Source organism: Gavia stellata, chromosome 3 (assembly GCF_030936135.1).
Source record: "Gavia stellata isolate bGavSte3 chromosome 3, bGavSte3.hap2, whole genome shotgun sequence".
Lineage (NCBI taxonomy): Eukaryota > Metazoa > Chordata > Aves > Gaviiformes > Gaviidae > Gavia > Gavia stellata.
Genome location: NC_082596.1, coordinates 46,832,044 through 46,852,129, shown reverse-complemented (window position 1 = coordinate 46,852,129; position 20,086 = coordinate 46,832,044). Strand labels below are relative to the sequence as shown.

The following is a 20,086-nucleotide window of genomic DNA, read 5'->3' as shown; positions in this document are numbered from 1 at the left end:
TGTTAACTGGTGTATTTTAGCTAGAAAACAATATTGCCCACTAGGGAAATATAACTGACTTTCTTGCCACTTCATCAATTGCATGTTGTTCATACAGCTGTATTTACCAAGTTGATTTGCCCCAGCTCCCTATCACTTAATAATAATAATAACAACTTAATAATGAAAAAATACAATATAAAACATACAAAGAATACACTTTTTGTATAAGTGCTGTAATACATCAACATCCCAGCTGTAGGATTAAAACTAGTGTCCACACTGTGGCATGAAAAAATGAGGAATACTGGGAATGTTTCATTGATAGCCAATATTGAAATTTGGGGTCAGTATGTATGCAGAGGTCAGAATGTGCAGCAGTGAAAAACACATGAAGTATGGCAGATTGGGGAGAAAGGGGAAATGGATGGGGGAAGACAGGGAGAATTATGAATTCAAATTCAACAAGTGTAGATGAAATTAAATGTTCTCTTGGTGTCTCATCCCAGATCATATCAGTTGATATCACATTTCTTTGCCCTACAAGAACATAAATCTTTGTCTGTGCTGTAGATAAATAACTTTTCGGAGTATAAAAATTTAATTATTCAAAAAACATTGAATATGCAGCGTATGATTTTCAGCATTGATTTGGCTGGCAACTGGGACAGCATTAGCCTTTCTGAAGAAAGTCAGTTCTTCCTACTGCCTTGTTCTGCTGCTTTTCAATGCTTCCTCAATCTTCAAGCTTTTCCTTGGGCATCCTGTCTTGTCATACCAGGTCAAGCTAAGCTGGGAACATACCCCTGAAGCAGAATGCTTTTTTGTGCCTTTGCAATTACGTATTTGGTTTAGCGCTATATGAAAAAAATATATATTTGTATACATGTATATTTGTTTACAACTAACTGTGCTTACAGAGATGTCTTTTGGTCAAGAAAGGAAAGTTTGTGGTGAACTAGACTTCCGTACAAATTTAAAAAAATCCAAAATCTAGTTCTGTGTGTAGAACATTTTTATCATATTTTGTGGGACTGCCATTAAAAGAACGTATTTAGGTAACCGGCTTAAAAAGAGCAGTGAAATACAGTTCATGCCTGTTGCCATTTCGGAATTAAAGTTAGTGGTAATGACACATCCAAATGGGGTTAGGAACAGGTTGTCGTTACCACCTTTTCTCCAAGAAAATTCTCATGGGTGTTTCTCCCCGTTTTCATTGGAAATGCACGTAAATCCCCTTTGAAACCCATAGGTGCAGTTACACTGTAAAATCCAGATCAGATCCCGCAGTTGCTGTTGGGAGTGAGCACTGCTTCACGCCTGGCAGAGAGTCGGGGTAAGGTGAGGTGAGGTGAGGTGAGGAAGGCAGCGGAGGAGGCTGGAATAAGCCCCTTTTCTTAGCGAGGTTCGGGATCCTCACTGGGCTTCTCCACCGGCTGCCCCCAGATACCCAGTCGCTCTCAGGCAGGCTGCTCTTCCCACATGCAGCCTGGTGCCTTCGTTCAGGCGCACACAAAGGCAGCAGTCTGTTCCCGTGTGACCTTGTTCAGGATCAGGGCCTGGACCCACCCCGGTGGGCCCCGGGAGGACAGCCATAGCCATGCCGGACCTCCAGGGATGGCGCCAGTGGTCTCAACCTCTTGGTTTTCTGTAGAGGACCCAGGATTTTTTATGTCTGCTTTCTAAATTGAAGAATGACCTTTTTTCCGCTAGGTTTCTACGTTTCCTAAGCTTTAATAGGCTATTTTTAACAACCAGGAAGAGATGCAAGCACAGACATTCACTTTTATTTTGTAAGTAAGTTCTGTAACTTAAAATTTGCACACAATAGTGGTTTTCTTACAGCTTTCCCTACAGTTTTGCTTCTGCTTAAAAAGAAGTTCTATGTTCAAATATATTTCTACAGCTATTGTGAGAGAAGGAGAGGGGGGAAAATATATATATTACATTTCCATCTCTCACCGATCAGCATTGGTTCTACTTACAGGCATAGTCGGTAATTATTCTTTGGTATGCTGGATAATTATGTTTTGTCAAAACAAAGCCTTGAAAAATAATGACTGGTTACTGCGTTACAGTTTTGAAAAATATTTCTAGGAAAAATGGTTGGGAATTTTTCAAAGAAATAATTTTCTGTCAGATCATCTTGTAAAAAAATGAGAACTTCTTATGAGAAGCTTGTACAAGCAACTGAAAAATTGTGAAATTGCTGAAATGCTATGTTCTGAAACAATGCCATTTTCCTACTCTGAAACCACTTGTTTAGAAATTCCATTTCAGTTACGATTTTTTAACTTAGTTTTTTTAAATTGGTAAAACAAAATGCTTAGATTGATCCAAGTGCGATTCACCTACTGTGTTTTCATTTATTGTATTTTTGTTTTGTTGATATTTTCACACTTCTTGCAGCAGTGGAAGTTAGGAAACGTGTTTCTTTGAAAAATGGCTGGTCAGAAAGCACATTTATTAAAAATTTAGGCATTTTGTTTCCTATTCTTGAGAATATCGTTTGGAGGCTTTTTCTGTATTTGTTTTAGCGTATTCCCATGTTTTAAATTTAGGCTTTTTTTATGCTTCACCTTAGGAGTACGTAGGTTACATAGCGTCACATGAGCCAAAATCAAGGGTGTCTGATGCTACCAGGCAGTGGAGATAACACCATGAATAGTGTGTCGCATGACAACAGACAATGCGTGAAAATGTGGCCTATATTTATGTAAAATATCATTATTTTTATATGCTGGTCGTTCTCTGCGTCTTGTATCACACATCTAGTAGGAAGGAGCCCCCTTGAAGCAACCTTCAAACCCCCTTCTGATGGTTCCTGAATGCTTTGTTCCGGGGATGAAGGTGAAGCCAGGCTGGAGGAGCAGTCTAGCAGCCTCGTTTGAGACCCTTCTGATGCAAAGAGATCCTACACAGTGGAGAGCCTGAGAGGGAAAAATGCAACTGCTAAGATGCTGACAGTACCCTCAAAATGCAAATACTAGCCCTATTGCCTGTGGTTAAGGAGGATAAGCAGCAGCAACTGATGTGTAAATGGCTACGCCAAAGCTTTGATCTGGTTTCATGACACAGATGCTCCAGTGAGGATCAGGGCTTGTACCCTCTATCAGATGCTCTACAGGCATGTAGAAGAAGTCGTCCCTGTCCTAATGTTTCCTCAGTGCAGTACCATGAAGTCGCAATTAGAGAAGGAACGTGTGACAGGAAAAAGAGGACGAGACAAGAAGTATGGCAATACAGAATACTATCAACAGGAAACTGCATGTTTTTAAAGACAAAAGGTATTTTGTTATCTTGGCTGTGATGTTGTATCTCCTGTTGGCCTGCAATGGGTGACAGCTCAGGAAAATCCAAACATTTAGCTGTGCCTCTCCCTTCAAGTCTGTGCTCAATCACGTCAGAGGCTGTAACAGCAGCATAGTGGTAGGAGAACAATGTGCTATTGTTGATATTCTTTTGGATAAGACACAAAACCAGAATCTTAACCACAGAATATTAAATCACCTCTTTTGGCATGAATAGATAGGTTTACTAAGGGCCCTAATCCAGTTCTAATTTACATTATTATCTTTTGTCTCTCTAAACTCTTCCTGTAGTTTTGATTAGATTTGGTCCTCTTTTTTTCTTTCCCTTGGAATATAAATAATGAGAACAAACTATGCTGTACTGATATTTGAACAGATTCTTACTTTCAGGCCTGTTTTCTTTTTATAGTGGAGGGGAAAATCAGAATCAAGTATGCCACACATGTAGTTTCTCGGTATTTGACCAGGGTTATTATATGAAATCCAGCGTAATGACTGATTATGTCATTACAATAAAATAGTATTCCATATACATGAGATATAAAATGAGGACTATCATCTGTACATGGTAATTGTGATTAAGATGCTGTAGTAGAGATACTTTCTTTTAGGACACTTCCCACTAGCACACATAATATTTGAAATCTCCATATGCATCCAAAGATAACCAAAGTGATGAAAGAAGTGAGAGATTCTCTATGCACCTTTTAAGATTACCCAATTAAATGCAAAAAGAAAAAAAGAAAAATCAGAATATGGCAGATTTAAGATTCTTTTTTGTGTACTGTGTGCTGTGCTCCGAGTTCTGATCCTGCTAAAAATGATTCCTTGAAATTATAGGAAATTATAAGTGTGATGTTTATAAAACTACTTCAGTGTTTGATCCTTGATTGGTGTTCCGTTTAGATAGTTTTAAAAGAGAATCATGGAATTTGCATGAAAGACTGAATGAAATCCAGGTAGAGGAATGTTACTGGTGCTGCCCAGGTATATTCTCTGCCTGCTATACGGCATGAAATGAAGCTCATTGAAATCAATGGAAAGATGTTAATTTGAGTGAGGTTTGGATAATGGCCCAAACCTGCTGCTTATTTAAAAGTCATTTATAAAGCTTTACTTGACCTATAATGGAAAATGGGATTTCTCATTTTGAAAAGTTCAAATGGAAGCTTAAAAGGGTAACAAAATTTTATTTTTTATTTTCAAATTGGAAAACTGCTGCCATCTGCACTTCCCTTTCAGCAGTGCTGCTTGTGTCCATAACTTCTGATACAAAAAATCCGAATGTGTCTGGGGAAAGCGCTCCATCAGTAATGCTTGTAGGTCATCCACAGGATTATGCTAGTGTTGCCACAGACCAGCGTTTTTCCCCCTAATCTCTAACTACCACAGATATGGAGAACAGTAAGGTGTAAGAAAGGAAGTGGAAAAGAGGTAATATCAGAGACCACTTCCTCCTGATCTTTGTTTTCTTCACCTTCCATGTTTTCCTCCTGCTGTTGCTTCATCTCCGAATGATCTCCCATCCATTCACCTCTTGTCTGCATTCCTCTCAGCTGATAGATTCCCTCCTGAAGTAGGGCGTGATGGTGACCGTCCACCGTGGGGTCAAAATGTGGGGAGCCAAAGGGGGTCGGTCCTCTTTTGTACATAGATTATAACTGCATCCTAAATGATTTAGGTTTATTGCTTTCTTCTCCTGCGCCAGGGAATTTCTCCCACAAGCAGAGACCGTAGCACCGACACATTCTCCTCCGGCTTCCTGAGAGAGAGGTTTTACCAAAGTATATTCCTGCCGTCCTGCAGCTGATAACCGCGCTGCTCAGAGCTGCAGCACCTTGGCATAAATCGTGTCCTTAATAGATAGCGCTGTGGACCGTCCATCAGTTTGGGGAGAATTTTGGCCAGCCAAACCCACGATCACAGGAGAGCAACCATGCTTTTATTGTGCAGGTGCAGCACTGGGAAGGAGAGGGTTAAATGACAGGGTGCACTTGGAGCAAGACGAGGTGTTCAACAGCAGTCCTGGCCTACCAAGACTGGCTCTTCCAGTCTTGGCTGGAGGCCATGGTGGGCGAGGTGGTGGACTGGGGGGAATAGTCCCGAGGCTGCTCCCCTGGGGTTCTGGCCCCGGCTCCTGATAGCTGCCCCCCCAGCCCAGTTTCTGCAGTGGGAAATAGCACTGCGTTGTCCTGCTGTGTCACTTTAGAGCTCAGGAGAGTGATGTAAATTCAGCAATTGCTGTGAAAGATTTAAAAATAAATGCAAAATAAATTAAGACCTCAAGGCAGAAAAAGCATAACAAATAGAAAAGTTTTATATGTAATTAAAAAAAAAAAAAATTGAAAATCAGACTCGTTCCCAGATCGGAATTATGTTTTTGCACTTAATGACATCAGTTGCACAGAAACCCCAGAATCTTAGAACTTACAAGATGAGTAAAAATAAAACAGGGAAATATTTTCCTTCTCCTCTTTCAGTTTTGCAAATCATGTATTTTTATGATTATAAATAGCTAAATCAACAAACTTTTACTGACTGGGGATGTTAAGCACACTTTCGTTGTTGACTTTCAGAACTATTTAAACTGCTGAGTGCTAAAAATTAGAATTCCCTTTGGAAAAGCTTGTAGCTTTCAGTGGACTGGGTTGGAGTCCCCTGTAAGAAGTAGTTAATAGGTAGATTGTGGTGACTCCAGCAAAACAAGATAATCAATTCCATCTGCCTTTCTAATTAATCACCCTTAATATTGAAAGTCAGGGACATCATGAATTTGCACCGTAAGCATATATTTTGGAAAAGAGAATAATAGTTTGTTCCTTCATTTGCAGTCGATGAGTCTGACTCTTTTCACCTCCCAGAGAAGACCTGGGAACAGCCACCCCCCTGCTTAGCAGCTCATCTGTACTCCACAGGCACCTCGTACTCAGGCTGCAAGGACACCACACATCCTGATTTTTCTGTTTTAACCAGTTTTGCTTGTTCTTGTCAGAAAAGGAATAGTTAAAAGGGATGAATAGAACACTCTGTTTGGGACTTCAGTTTTCCAAAATAAAGTATGTAAGTGAGGGAAAGGTTTCATTCAGTTCTGGCATTGCTTTGTTAAGTCAGTTTAAGCCAAGGAAGATTGTTATTCCACACTGTTTGCCGATAGTAGAAAGTTTACATATTGAACTGATTTTTTTTTGTTGAAGGAAGAGAAAATCAGTATGAATTTAAGGGACAGATCTCTTACTTGCTTTGCAGAAGAGATTGTTCTGTTAACAACTCATCAAGAAAGAAAGAAAAAAAAAAGATAAACAGGATTAACTGTTTACTTTAAGTGAGCCGAAGTCTGGTTGTTTTTCCGAAGAAGAACACAATGTACTGTTGTATCTGGTTTCCAGAGTGGTGTTTATCATAATTCCTCGTGCGGTGGTTGGTAGAGTGCTGGGAAGGCTCTCCGCCCACTCGCAGCTCGCTCCCTTTCCCTCTCCCATTGAGGCCTCCGGCCAGGACTGCGAGATGGAGCGAGCTGTCCTGTGTGATCTTTACTGCCCGACATGAGCTGACATTGACCCAGAATAAAATAACAGGGGCCGTTTCCTAGAACTCTCGGTGGACTGCTGAGAACTGCTACCATAACTCTTGTAAACACGCGACGCGCGCACACACAAACACGCTCCCTCTCCCTCATTTAGAAACACACCTAGGAAAGGCAGCCACTAAAGCAAAGAAAAACAGTGAGTGAAAAACAGAAACGGCGGACCCTGCAAGGAGTGGAAAATTGCCTTTCTGCCAGGGAAGGAGCCCCAACATGATTTCACTTCTGCTTTTCTTCTTTGCTCTTTATTCTGCCTTTTATTTCAATGAATATTATATTTTTGTGCTAGTTAAATGGGATGATGTGGCATTGAAACTGCAAAATGTCTTATTGAATACAGACGCAGCTCTGAAAGAAATCCCACAGTGTTACTATATTTCATTTACCTTTCACATGCACTGGGGAAGCACATGTGCCACGCTGTACTACCAAGATTGAGTTTTAGGATGTTCTGTGCCTGCTGAAATGGGCAGTTACTTTTTTTTTTATACTTCTTTTTTTTTTTTTTTAAATAAAATCTTCTAGGATCCCATTCATGGTCTATGTGGTTCAGAAGTAAATCTGGTGAATCCACAAATAATATGGTCTTGAAAGATAAGCGACCCCAGTACTGCTGCTACAGTGTTCTTGCTTCTTTTCAGATGCTGTAATTCTGTAAAGCCCTCACCATGGGTTTTACAGGGGGAGCTGGGAGTTGTCTAAGCCCTGTAGTGCGGAAGAAATGGGTTGATACTGCAAGGAAGCTCTCTGTCTATATATATACACACACACACATACATATATATAGCCTCCTCCCCTAGCTTAAATGGGATCGAGCACACAGAATAGACTTTGGGGACCTGCCCTCCTAGGTACCACTGTATTATTCAGCTACTGCTTTCAGATCACCCTTTGAAGACAGGACTTTTATTCTGATTTTTATGTGTAAGGAACGGAGGCGTGGAGGAAACATAGTGCGGCAAAGTTGATGTGAAATGTTGCCAGAACCAGCAACTGAATGCTGATTTTCTTGGAAAGGATGGTGCTGAGCACCTTGCAGGAGAAGATCTTTTGGCAGCACCTTGCCGGCTGTTGGAATTCTTGGATGCCAAAACAATAATTACAAAGTCTTAAGATTAAAAAAATAAACAAAGAACCCCTCCTCAGATTCATAGATAAGTACTTTAAATGACTGGGTGGTAATTACATGTTATATTTGGAACATGATTTTTCTGTTGGAGATCATCCATAAGAAAGACTTGCAGTTTTCAGCTGAGCCTGTAAGTTTCTTAAATGTACATTTTTACTCTTGATTAGTAAATCATGACGTACGGGAAAATAATATTACTCTGAATTGTATACTGAGATAACCAGGGGATTGTAATGGGATTCCATGCTGAAGTAATGGTGCACTGAGGAGCCTGAGGACTATGTGCATCATTATTTTTTTTTACCAACTACAGTTAACAGCATAGTGAGTCTGAAAGAAGCTGGGATGATCTGATATGCTTGCTTTTTTGTTACCACCCAAAATTGTTTTTATTTACATAACAAGCTGTATGGAATGGATCTTAGCAGAAGGACCATACATTACGTGCAGTGTACTGTTGTACAGGGGAGATGCCTGGGGGATCTGTAGGGAGGAAGGCCTTACCAGTTTCTTGTGGCTGAACCTTTATACAAACTTTTAGGCAGTACTTAGGAAGTTACTTGTCCTTAACTTTCTGTGTCTTCCAAACCAACCATCGCTCTACATTTGCACTCACATGGCGTAATTACTTTGAATTTAAACTATTAATACAGAACAATTTTGATATTCATTTATGAATCTGAGATGAGTGAAACTGTCGGATGATACTGAAAATACTTCTCAAATGCAACTCTGTAACTGTTTGAAATTACAGCTTAAGCTCCATATTGTGTTTGAGTGGATGTCAGGAATGTCTTTTTATGGATTTAAATGTTTTGTTTACTTTTGAGTAAAATTCTGCGTACAAACAAAACACACACATCAGCAGTTTCATTTGAAAGTGCTCTTAGAGACAGTGTCAGATGGGGAGTTTAAAAAGTTCATTTGCTGCCGCATGAAAATTTCATAGAAGAAATGGTTTATGCTGAAAAAATTGTCACGTATGAAGCCATGGTTGTAATTGCAAGCAAGAAAAGCTATCTGGTTTTTGTGCTACACCCATTCCTGAGATGTTATAGATAGTTCCCACCAGGCAGGTGGTGGTCCACGTTTTGAGTGGGAACATTTACAGTGGTGTGGAGCTCCATTCTCTACATGCATGTTCTGCATTAAAAAGGTAGCCCTGCTGATATGTGTGGCTCGTACAGGTCTCCTCCTACACACAAAAGCCGTTCCCCACAGATGTGCTGCTTCTTCAGGTCATAGAGAGAAAATAGTAGGTGAAAGGATTAACCTGAATGAAGAAATGGAAAAAGCAATCAGCAGGCAGACATTCATGAAAGACCTTGTGGAAGTTGCATTTGATTTTCCAGTTTGTATTGAAGTAAGTGACTATTCAAGGAAGTAAATAAAAATAAGCAACAGTTATTTTATAACCTCTCTCACTCTTTTTTTTTAACATATGTATAAAAATGTAAGGAAAAACAAGGAAAATCCAAAATGATGGGCTTGGTATAGTTACTGTAGTGAGTTATTTGCAAAGTGTGTTATATAAATACTCTGTTACAGACATGCTAAGAAGTGCCTGCAAAGAAAAGATTCCTTTCCTGAGACTGGGGAGGCCTCTGCTTCGTATTTTCTATTTGAGATGCTGAGATAAGACTTGCTCATTGCCCTGGTGATACTCCTGTCACATGTGCAGTTTCCACCAATACTTCTGCAAGGACAGCCTGTCTCTCGCTGGAGGGAACTGGAGTGTCTGGTGTTAACTGCGTGTGCTGTTCCCGCTCTGCCAGGTCCGGCACTCCTGAACTGCCTCCTCCTTTCTTTCCTGTTGGGTCCTTCCACAGTTACCGAATAAAAATGTGCATGATCGCAAACTCCACTTTTCAGTAATTTTAAACCTCCAGTTTTTAAAGCAAATGATTGCTATTTTAGTCATCTCAGCGCTTCAAACCAGAGCACCAGCCTGGGTGCTAGAAACGGCTATACTTGGAGAGAGTTATGACCAGGATTCTTCTTTGAGCTTGACATTCCCCTTATGAACTGGAAGCAGCGGTGCTTCTCTTTTCCTCTGTACCTGTGTACCTCTGCAACCTATGCATAGAAGGGGCTTGTCATTATCATAATTAATTTTTATTTGTATTGTTCAAACCATAGTTATGCTCTGTGGAGCTTCACTCGCTATTTAGTGACAGCAAAAGGCATGGATTTTAAGCAGTAAACTCTGAATCTTGTGTCTCCCTAAAGAAGGCTACAGCGGGTATGTACTTTTCAAAAGGGAACGTGAAGCAGTTTGTGATCTGGTGAATACGGTGCTTTTAAAAGGAAAATCCTGCTGGTGTTGTGAGGGGGTGGGGGAGATGGATGGTTGTCCCTGTGTGTTTAGACCTGTGCCCTGAGCTTTGATTTTTCAGAGGTAATATGGGTATGGTGAGTGGAAGGAGTGTGTGAGGTAGGGATAAATTAAATCCCGGTAGGGTGGTGTCCTGCAGGTTACAATTTGAATCTGGGCCATATTAGCAAGAGTTAATCAGCTCCACCTTGAGACTTGACCAGACAAGTTGCTGAATTGGAGTTGTGTAGGTAGTGTTGTGCCTCTGGTGATTAAGGGAGAGGGGGGTTTTGTTTATGTGTGTTTATGTACGTGTGCTTTATGCCTCTGCTAGGACCGCACCTCAAAGAGATAAGAAGTCCTTCTGACAAACAAAGCAGCAGCAGCTGTCTCTGGGATGGTTAAGATAAAGAATGAGCAAATATCAGAGCTAATACAATTCAATCAGTTTCCAGGCATTTTCCCCATTCCCCCCTTTCCCTCCCTTCCAAAGAAAGAGTAACTAATGAAGTCCCTGCTGAGCACTGCAAAGGTGGTAGCATTTGCCTGGCTGTCTTGCTCCTTGTGCTGTACTGCACAGCTTAGCTGTGCGCGGAGAAAAGCTGCTGTGGGCCACACAGTCCTCTTCCCCTAGGGTAAAACAATTATTCGTTAGTTAAGATCTGTTCATGACAAAGTTCTGCTGCTTGCTTTCACAAGACTCAATAAAGGCAATCCCTGTGTCATCCATCAGTCAGTTCTGGCCTCCATGTGCTCTGATCGTTCTGCAGGCAGATACTCTTTTTCTTATTCGCTTTCACTAAGGCACTGAGGAGGCTGGAGGTGACCAAAGCTGAAGAAGGTTTTTGTTGCCCTTACCTCTCCGGAAAGTCAGCTGCCCGATACGAGGCAGCAGTATGGAGAGAAATGATTTTTCATGCATAAAAAAGTAATAGCAAAAGAAGGTTTTACCCTTTACCCATGACGACTGACGAATTAGGAGAAGGGCATGGCAGAGTAATCCTGTAATCCTCTCCAGATTTCTACTGGGAGACATTTTGTCCTAAAGATCAGCACAGTCATAGAAATAATGCAGAGTAATCAGTCTCATCTTCCCCCAGCCCCCATCCTTGCTCCTGGCTATTAGCAAATTAACAAAATCTTCCCAAGCTTTTGCATGAGACTTACTGTGTCATTACCTATTAAAAAAAAAAAAAGGAAAAAAAAAGGCTAATACTTGCCTTGCCTCTTATCATTCGCTATCTTCGCCCCCTTTGTTATTACCAATGAGTCATATTTCACCTTTTCCTTAGTCTGCATCTCCTACACTCACTCCTTTACTGGCTTTCCTGCCACCCCTCGCTCCTGGAGTGAATTCTCTGCTCCTTTGCAGGAGAAATTTCAGTTTCCAATCAGGGTTGCATCCTATTGTCCCAAAAATAGAGATAGCCCTTATTTCCTCCCTACATGAGCACTGCTGATAAAAATGGGGATGTTGCCCTTCTTTTTTTTAACAGTTCATTTTGCATACTGACAAGGCATTGGTAAAGGTATGTTTTAGCTGATTAACTGATTCAGTACAAACGCCAAATTTTTTGGAAAAAAAAGTATTTGCCATAGATGTGCACAAAACATAAATACTTGAATTCCTGGGGGCAGGTACTCATTTTGGATTTGCAGCTTGTCTCATAATTTAGGTGTGGGTTTTCAGCCTGGTAGTGACCTTCAAAGGGGGGGAAAATCATGGGACAAGCCATTGCTTTAATCACAGTTAGACTTGCTGCTAAAACTTAATTTGCAAGAACATTTGCTACAATATGGGAGCGACACTGTAACATGGGAAAATAACACACGTGCACTTTTTTGGGAATAAAGTGAAATCAAGGAAAAAACCAATGCTGGTGAGGAAGTTAAGGCAGTGAACCAACAGCCTCTGAAAGCAACTGAACTACTGTTAGTCATGTGCTAACAGCGTGTGCAAAATCCATAAGAACAGAACTGGTTTCAGAGAATCATAGAATAGTTTGGGTTGGAAGGGTCCTATAAAGGTCATCTGGTCCAACCCCCCCTGCAATGAGCAGGGACATCTTCAACTAGATCAGGTTGCTCAGAGCTCCGTCCAGTCTGACCTTGAATGTTTCCAGGGATGGGGCACCTACCTCCTCTCTGGGCAACCTCTTCCAGTGTTTCACCACCCTCATAGTAAAAAATTTCTTCCTTATATCTAGTCTGAATCTACCTTCTTTTAGTTTAAAACCATTACCCCTTGTCTTATCACAACAGGCCCTACTAAAAAGTCTATCCCCAAACATGAGAATAGTTCACCAAATGCATTGCAGAGTCTGTTGTGGGATTCAGCTGATTTCATGATAGCCGTTAAGTAGGAAAATCAGTTGTCACTCATCATTAAATACCCATAGCATTCCCTACTAAATCAGTGTGAGACAGATCAAATGATGATGAGAATATTTCAAGTTTTGTCATCATTCATTCATACTGTTTTAAAAGTGTGCTGAAGCAGGGAACGTGTGGTTGTGAAGTTCTCTTTATAGTGTTAGTTTGGGATATTCCTCATCTTTTAGTCTGAAATTGGGCAGCTGAAGGTTATTTGTGAAATTCTGTCTTCCAAGTGAGTGAGTATATACATTTCATTTTAAATGCATGTTGCAGAGAAATCGTGACTACCTTTTGGATACTGTTCAACAAGTGTGGTATAGTGGATGTCTGCTCACATGTACAGTCCTAATAGAGCAAAAGTACTTGGGGCCTGGTGCAAGTGGTTCTGCTGCTCTGTGTTTCTTCATGATGCCAATAATCATGAACACGTTACTAGTGTGAATAGGAACATTAGTGGTACAAGCCTCAAGTTACACAGTTCTTCCTTTACTTCTGTATATCGAGCTTGGTCATACGATGACCATTCTCACATCATATGACCTGGGATGTTGTGCTGCATACACTAGACAGCTGGAGTAGGAGCTTCAGCCTCCTAATCCTGCCTGGAAAATACATCCTTGTCTAGAAGTAGTACTCCATGCAAATAGGAGTTTACTTCTACAGAGTTAATTTTCAAGGAGCTGATCTGATGATGATGATTTGGCTACGGAATTTTTTTTGGTCAGTTCAGTTTCCCATCCTAGCCATTTATGCTGCCACCACAAAGGGATGGAAATATGCAGCCAGGGATGCGGGCAGTTGAGACTCCCATGACTGACAGCAGCCACCTCTTTGCTTGGCTTAAAAGGACTGGGAAAATGCTCTTTTAGTGACTGATGTCTTCGGCACCAACCAAGCTGATTTTATTTGGGCAATTAGCATGTCCCAGAGGACTTAATATGAGCCTGGTACCAGCTAGTCTGAGACTTACTTTCGTTCACTTATGTCTCGCTAAAGATATGAGGAATTCCAGTGATCAGTCAAGAGGCTGCTGAACTGATCAGATCTGAGACGCTAACTCAGCTGGCTCTTGCTTGCTCCAAGATACGGAGGCCTAATTTTTCACAATTAACAGTCACTGAATGTTTTGTTAACACAGGCAAAATGGTTTTGCTTTGTTTTTCCTGTTCCCCTCAATCTGATTTTCAGAAATGTCCAGAGCATATTAGCTCTGTTTTTCCAAACAAAACAATAGCATGAGGAGTTTCAGTCCAATCAGTTAAAACTCGGGAGGGTTTTTAACTGATTACAAGGTCCTAACATGGAAAGTGGCAGGCAACCGTAGTTCTGCTTTTGGGCTGTCATGTTTGTAACACATCAGTCTTTGTTCTGTTGAGTTGGAGATGGTCTTGTGGTACAAATCCAGAAGGCATCTCAGGGATTGCTTTACACAGAAAATGAAAAGAGTGGTAGAGCTGTTGAAGACACAGGTTTGTATTGTTAGGACAGTCACCCGCTTTCTAGGCTGGGAACACCACCCGTCCCAGAGATGAGGGTGTATATCCTTCCAGCCTAAACATCACAACAGCATTTGGTTTGCTCCACTTTGTCATTGCTCAGGGCAGAAGCAGTGTTTCACGGCTCTAAAGGACTTCTTAACCTTGGCAGTCTGTGGAAGACTTGTACCTAAGCTTTCTTTGCCTGGGAAGACTCTGTGTGGGACCCTTGTAGCTAGAGATATGGAGAAAATATGGGAGCCTTCATTTGTGTTCAGTCCTACCACTCCCTGTGCCTCAAAACCAGCACCAGAATCTGAAAAATGCAGACTCTCAGCTGGTGCTTGCACAGCTGCTGATGTCTGAAAGGCTGTGGAGTTGTATCTTATGTCGAATACAGCCCTCTTAAGGGTGTAAGCCAAAGTCAGACAGTTTATAATGAGTAAGAAAACTGTGATTAATGATTTTCCATGTGCCTGAGCTACCCTGCGAAGAAATACATGGATTTCTGCCAGAGAAATGTAGGAGCTTATTTAATTTAAAATGTGTTTTATAAAGATATAATGACTACTGTTGAATGCTTTCAGGATGCATATAATATGTTATATGATGTGCTCCAAAAGCAGTTGGAGTCAGCTTGCTGTGAACAATGGTACTGCTCTGGAGAAGGTAGTTTTGGCATGTACCTTTGAAATGAACTGAATTCTGCTGCCTAGTGCAGCCCTGAGTTTTATTTAGAAATAAAGATGTGTGTGCTACCCTCAGAGGTAATTTTTGTCTCCCTTTGAAAAGTTTCCATGCTTAACTGTCTCTTTCTGGGGCAATTAAACCAATCTTGTAGACAGCAGCCTCCTTCCTCCAGCACTGCATGACTCATGCTATCGTGGCTGCTCATCTCAGGTGCAGAATCTTGTGAAATGCATTTTTGACTATCTAAATGTATGACATCCACTGATTTTGCCTTATCTGCTGTGACAGTAATACCTTCTCGAAATGCGAGCAATCTGGTTAAGCAATACTTGCCAGTCCTACAGCCCCTACTTCCATAGATTACTTTAATCAAATTGTTTGTTTAGCAGGTTCTTTAATTACCTGCTTAAAATAGTTCCTCTGGGCTTCTTCATACCCAATCTTGAAAGTACAAATCTGTAGTTTTATGCTGGATTTTTGTTTGGTTGGTTGTTTAAAGAAAAATTGACATTTCACTCTTGTTTGCATCCTCAGGACTCTTTTAAAAAACATTGTAGAAAATGTAATGCTTGCTTTGCCAGTTTCAACGTTGGTGATTATTACTTGTGAAATACCTTGCTTTGTTTGCTTCTAAGCAGAATTTTTATATTTATACACACACAGGTACACGTTTGCATTATTGCTCTGTCTGCATTGCAGAGCTCACCTCAAGTTAGGCAAAAACTCAACCTTCTTTCTTTATAGGTACACAAACCACATAATGCATAGCTGTTAGTTGATCTAATCCTCAGTGCAAGCCCTTTATGCTTTTTTTCAGTCATGCTTCTCAATTTCATGGCCCTGTTAGCTCCTTTAACGGTAATGGGTTTGTTTATTGATACGGGTATTCATTATTTGGTAGGAATACTCCAGATATTGTAGAGGATAAGCCCTGTTTTGAAGCTTGTAATGTAATTTTCAGAAATTTGCAAACTAGTTTTTTCTGAATAGGAGCCAATGAGTAACAGAGGAATGTTTTGCAGGTTATGCCTCCTTGTCCAGGACGCCTACGGTATGTTCAGTGAAGTGCAGCTGCAGTCCCTGAGTTCTGCAGATGACATTGAGCAGTATTGCAGGAGATGGGAAGGAAAATTCTGCTGCTTAGCTGGAATGAAAATTTTGCAAAGAACCACAAGAGGAAGGTGAGAACAATTCGTGGGAGAATGTACTGCGTGCTGTGGCAGGAAGATATGATCTGCCTTTTTATTTATTTCTGTGATCAGTATTCTTTGGAACAACTGAATTGGGCTTTGTTCAATTAAATGTCCTTATTGCCGTATTTGGGGCATCCAATAGTACTTGAGCCAACCATACACCAAAACGAGCATAAATAAGCTAACACACAAATACACACTTAGCAGAGCAAGGGATAGAGAATTACTATATGCAGTATTTTATAAAATATGAGTGTTTTCTTCCTCTTCAGTAGATTCAAAGACTTAAAAACATTAGTTCACCTCCCTTTCATTGCAGAACTGTTTATTACAGTATGTTCTTCTACAGTGCTGCCCAGTCTGGGTTGAAGATTCAAGAACAGACTTTCCCTTAGTATATGAGAGCTTAATTCAGTTAAGTCTATATGGTTTTGGAAGCACAGTTCAAGTTTTTTTTTAAAAAAAAACCCAACTCACAAATAGTAAAGCCATTCTTATTTTGGAATAAGAATGTCCACAGGTTTATAGACAAATCCCCCAGATAAGTAACAAATTGACATATGGTACCTCTCAGATTTTGTTTATTCTGTGATTCCTTTTACATACTTTGAATAAAATGAAATATATCTTTAATGAAGAAAAAATCCCTTTAAATAGATCTATTATCTCATGGAATATCTTTCCAAGGAAAGTGATATGGTGTTCACATGGGGACCTGTATAAATATAATTAGATTGGTTCAATTCTCAACATAATTTATTTGTGCAAGCATCCGATCTAGATAAGCCTTTGGTATTAGAATGGCTATGATATTTCTGCTGACACTTTTTTTTCCTGTTGAAAAATGCTGTTTCATCAAAACCAGAATGTTTCATGGAAACATTATCTATTTTGGAGACAATTTTGTTGGGGAGATTTTTTCAGGTCCAGAGGGAGTGAATACTCTCTCTCTCATTCTCATTTCATGAAAACTTTCAGAAAGTCTCATTTTTTTTTCATATTGGAACAAAAACAAATTTCAAAGCCTTGAAATGTTTAGCAAAATGGAATTGTTGTTTTCTAGCCAGCGCTATTCAGTATGCTTTTCTTTTTATGTACTTGCAGTGTTAATTTTCAGATCCTTTGGATTTCAAGCCTACTTGCATTTTTATGGATCTTTAATAACAAACACGTCTTCTTATTTAATTATTTTGTTGGCTTTTTTTTCAAGTTACATTTTTTCCAAACAAATTAAATAATGGCGTTGGAATTCTGGATACAAATGAAGTTTTACAACTGGCTGCTGGTGTTTCCAGTACTCTGCCTAGCTAATAAGAGACAGACTTTTTCTAACGTAAATTGTGTTTCAAAGCAGCAGTAACTTACTTCTGGCTATTCTGAGGATGATTGGAAGACACACTGCTGAAAATGCTGGTGGCTCAGCTGGAGCTGTGCTGGTGGTAACCCTGCTAGGAAACATTAAAACAAAAAGGCTGGTGTAGCTTCAGGGACAGTGCAGTGGTTAAAACGTGATTTCATTGTACAAGATGGGTGGGTGGGGGAATTGTTCAGGGATTTTTTTTTTTCTAATTGTTTTAGCCTAAGTTCTGCTTTATAACTTGTTATTGCTTTTAAGAGTTGGGACACATTTTGTGTCATTCTAGGTGTGATGGAAACCACAGTAAAGCCATAGCTGAAATGAATATAAGGGAGTATTTATTCACACAGAGCATAATTAGACTGTAGAACTCATTGCCACTGGATAAATCGGTTTTCAGAGCCAGTGGTATATCCGAGCACATGATGGGATATGCCTGTGAGTGCCCAGCCTTGGCTTGCAGCACATGAGTGAGTGAGAACTATGTGGTCTGCCCTGCAAGAAAGGCTGCTGCCTTTTTTTTTTTTTGAGAATGCTGATTACTTTTTGGAAGGAGATGGCTTTTAAACTGTTTGTTTCCTGGAGTCTGACAATGGCTTTTAAGATGGATAAAAGGGAAAAAAAAGTAGGAAATATGAAGGAAAAGTCATGAAATTTTTTTTGTACCTTTGAAGCTTGTGATCTGGAGAAAGCCAGGAATGGCTAATAAGATCCCATACGTGCATGTTGTCCCACAGTCACATGGACCGTGATCTCTCTTATAGAGACAGAGTGCTTCCTCAGTCCGTCTGTGAGACAGAGGAGATTTTAATTTAACAGATACAAGAGGTTCTCAAGCTTTTTGCATCAATGGACCGCTGTTATTGTTCAAAAAACTTTCCAGGCCATCATTCATCCTCATCATCAAGTATTTAATTTAAAGTGCTTTTTAACATCGTTCCAGTAAACACAATTTTTAAATCACTGTTGTAAGCTGAAGTTGCATTTCAAGGACTAAAAACCTATAATAAAGGGTATTTTACATCTAGGCAAAACCCTGGCTGTAAACCTGACTTGGTCTTTGGAATGGACCTGTACTGTAAGATGTGCTAAAGAAGCTAAACCCATTTCTTCTCCCGATAACAAAACACTGGTGTTCCAAGAGAAAAGTGGGATAAGAACTTACACAACCATGTCCTGTCTTGACCAAGATCAACCCTGTGAAAAATTAGAATTATAGTAATCTTACATTGAGAGAAACACTGTTAATGTTGAATATTGGGTTTGAATGCTCATGTGCTTTACAAGTACTAGCGTCTCGTACTAGGTTATTTGAAGGTCTTTCATTGATTTAGGTGGTTTTCAGAACAAGTCCTGTACCCCACGTAAAACATACTCCCCAAAACCATCCCTGCAAGAAATCTTTCCCTTTGTAGTCCAATAGAGGAAGTGGTGTTTCCCTTTTTGCAGTCCAATTTCTGGCAATCCCGTAAGACAGATGGGCATAGCTGAGTCACAACAAACTTGCCATGGCTTGTTCAGTGTCTTATTTCCAGCAGTTCTTCTAGTCTGTTCATGAGGCTGTTGAATAAGGTAGGAACCAATATTGTAGCAGCTGAATTAACAGCACGTGTGTGGTTCAGGATCTGTTTCTTGACACATTTTCTCTTCACCCTTTCATTCATACTTGTCTCCTAGCCTTTCCTACAACCGTTCCCTGAACTGCACACTTAGTATCAGCAGAAAAGAGAGATATGGTGGTTTAAAGAGAGAAGACTGAAAAATGTTCATTGATATGCTGCTGGTGGTATTGGCTCCGCAGAATTCTCTCTCTTGTCCTCCCTCTACCTCATACGTCAGTCTTATAAATTCAGCCCCTTGAGAAAGAGGAAGTGAGATTTTGATGGTGTACTGCTAGAGGCAGAAATTTTGGTTAAGAATCTGTATGCAGTAGAACTAAGATGTAATCCCACTATTTTAATAGATCCCAGGCAAGTTTCAGGTATGTCTGGTATAACCAGTAACTAAATGGATGCAATTAGATGCAGGGACTGAGCACTCACTAAAATGCCTCAGGAGTAAATAACCTATAAATTGTCATAGTCTGCTGCTTCCTACCAGAAATTAATTTCAATGAGCTGGGATAAACTTTGTAGTTAGATATCTGTCTTTATCGACAAAAATATTAATTTTATGGTTTTAGCCCTGACTGGAGTTCCACACAAAATAATAATTTGGATTTTGACAGTTTGTGTCTTTTCACCTGAATTGCCAAGCACTGAGTTGTTGTACTGCTGAGTATTGCAGACCTACCTGCTTCTTCTCTTTATGCTTTCTTAGGGTAGAAATATGAAGAGTTTCTATTCAGCAGAACAGAAAGATGACACCAATTTAAAAATGGGCGGGGGGGAAAGAAATGCTTTAACGTAATACATAATTAACGCAGGGTGTCAGTACCAATTTTGTCCCTAAATTAAAAAAATGCTTAACGAGTTTCAAAAGAAGATGCAACTGTTGCATGGATAGTGCTAAAATCCACATTTATGTTGGATAGGGTAAAATACTTTGAAGGATACTTCAACTCCTAAGCTTTGGCACATGACCCAACCTTAATTCATGGCAGGTTGTTCCATAATAGTTTGCTGTGCTATCTGTTGCATTTTCCTCTAAAGTAAGTAGACTCTGAATATTGAGTTCATC

The 20,086-nt window shown here is 40.1% G+C and overlaps 1 protein-coding gene across 1 annotated transcript in view; it reads left to right on the top strand.

The window, feature by feature from the left end:
- The window catches only part of SPIDR (scaffold protein involved in DNA repair), a 206,434-nt gene that overhangs the window by 162,338 nt on the left and 24,010 nt on the right, over nt 1-20,086 (top strand). Inside the window, exon 11 of the mRNA XM_059836060.1 lies at nt 15,880-16,038. Coding sequence (XP_059692043.1) covers nt 15,880-16,038 — 159 coding nt within the window. The remainder of the gene's footprint in view (nt 1-15,879; nt 16,039-20,086) is intronic.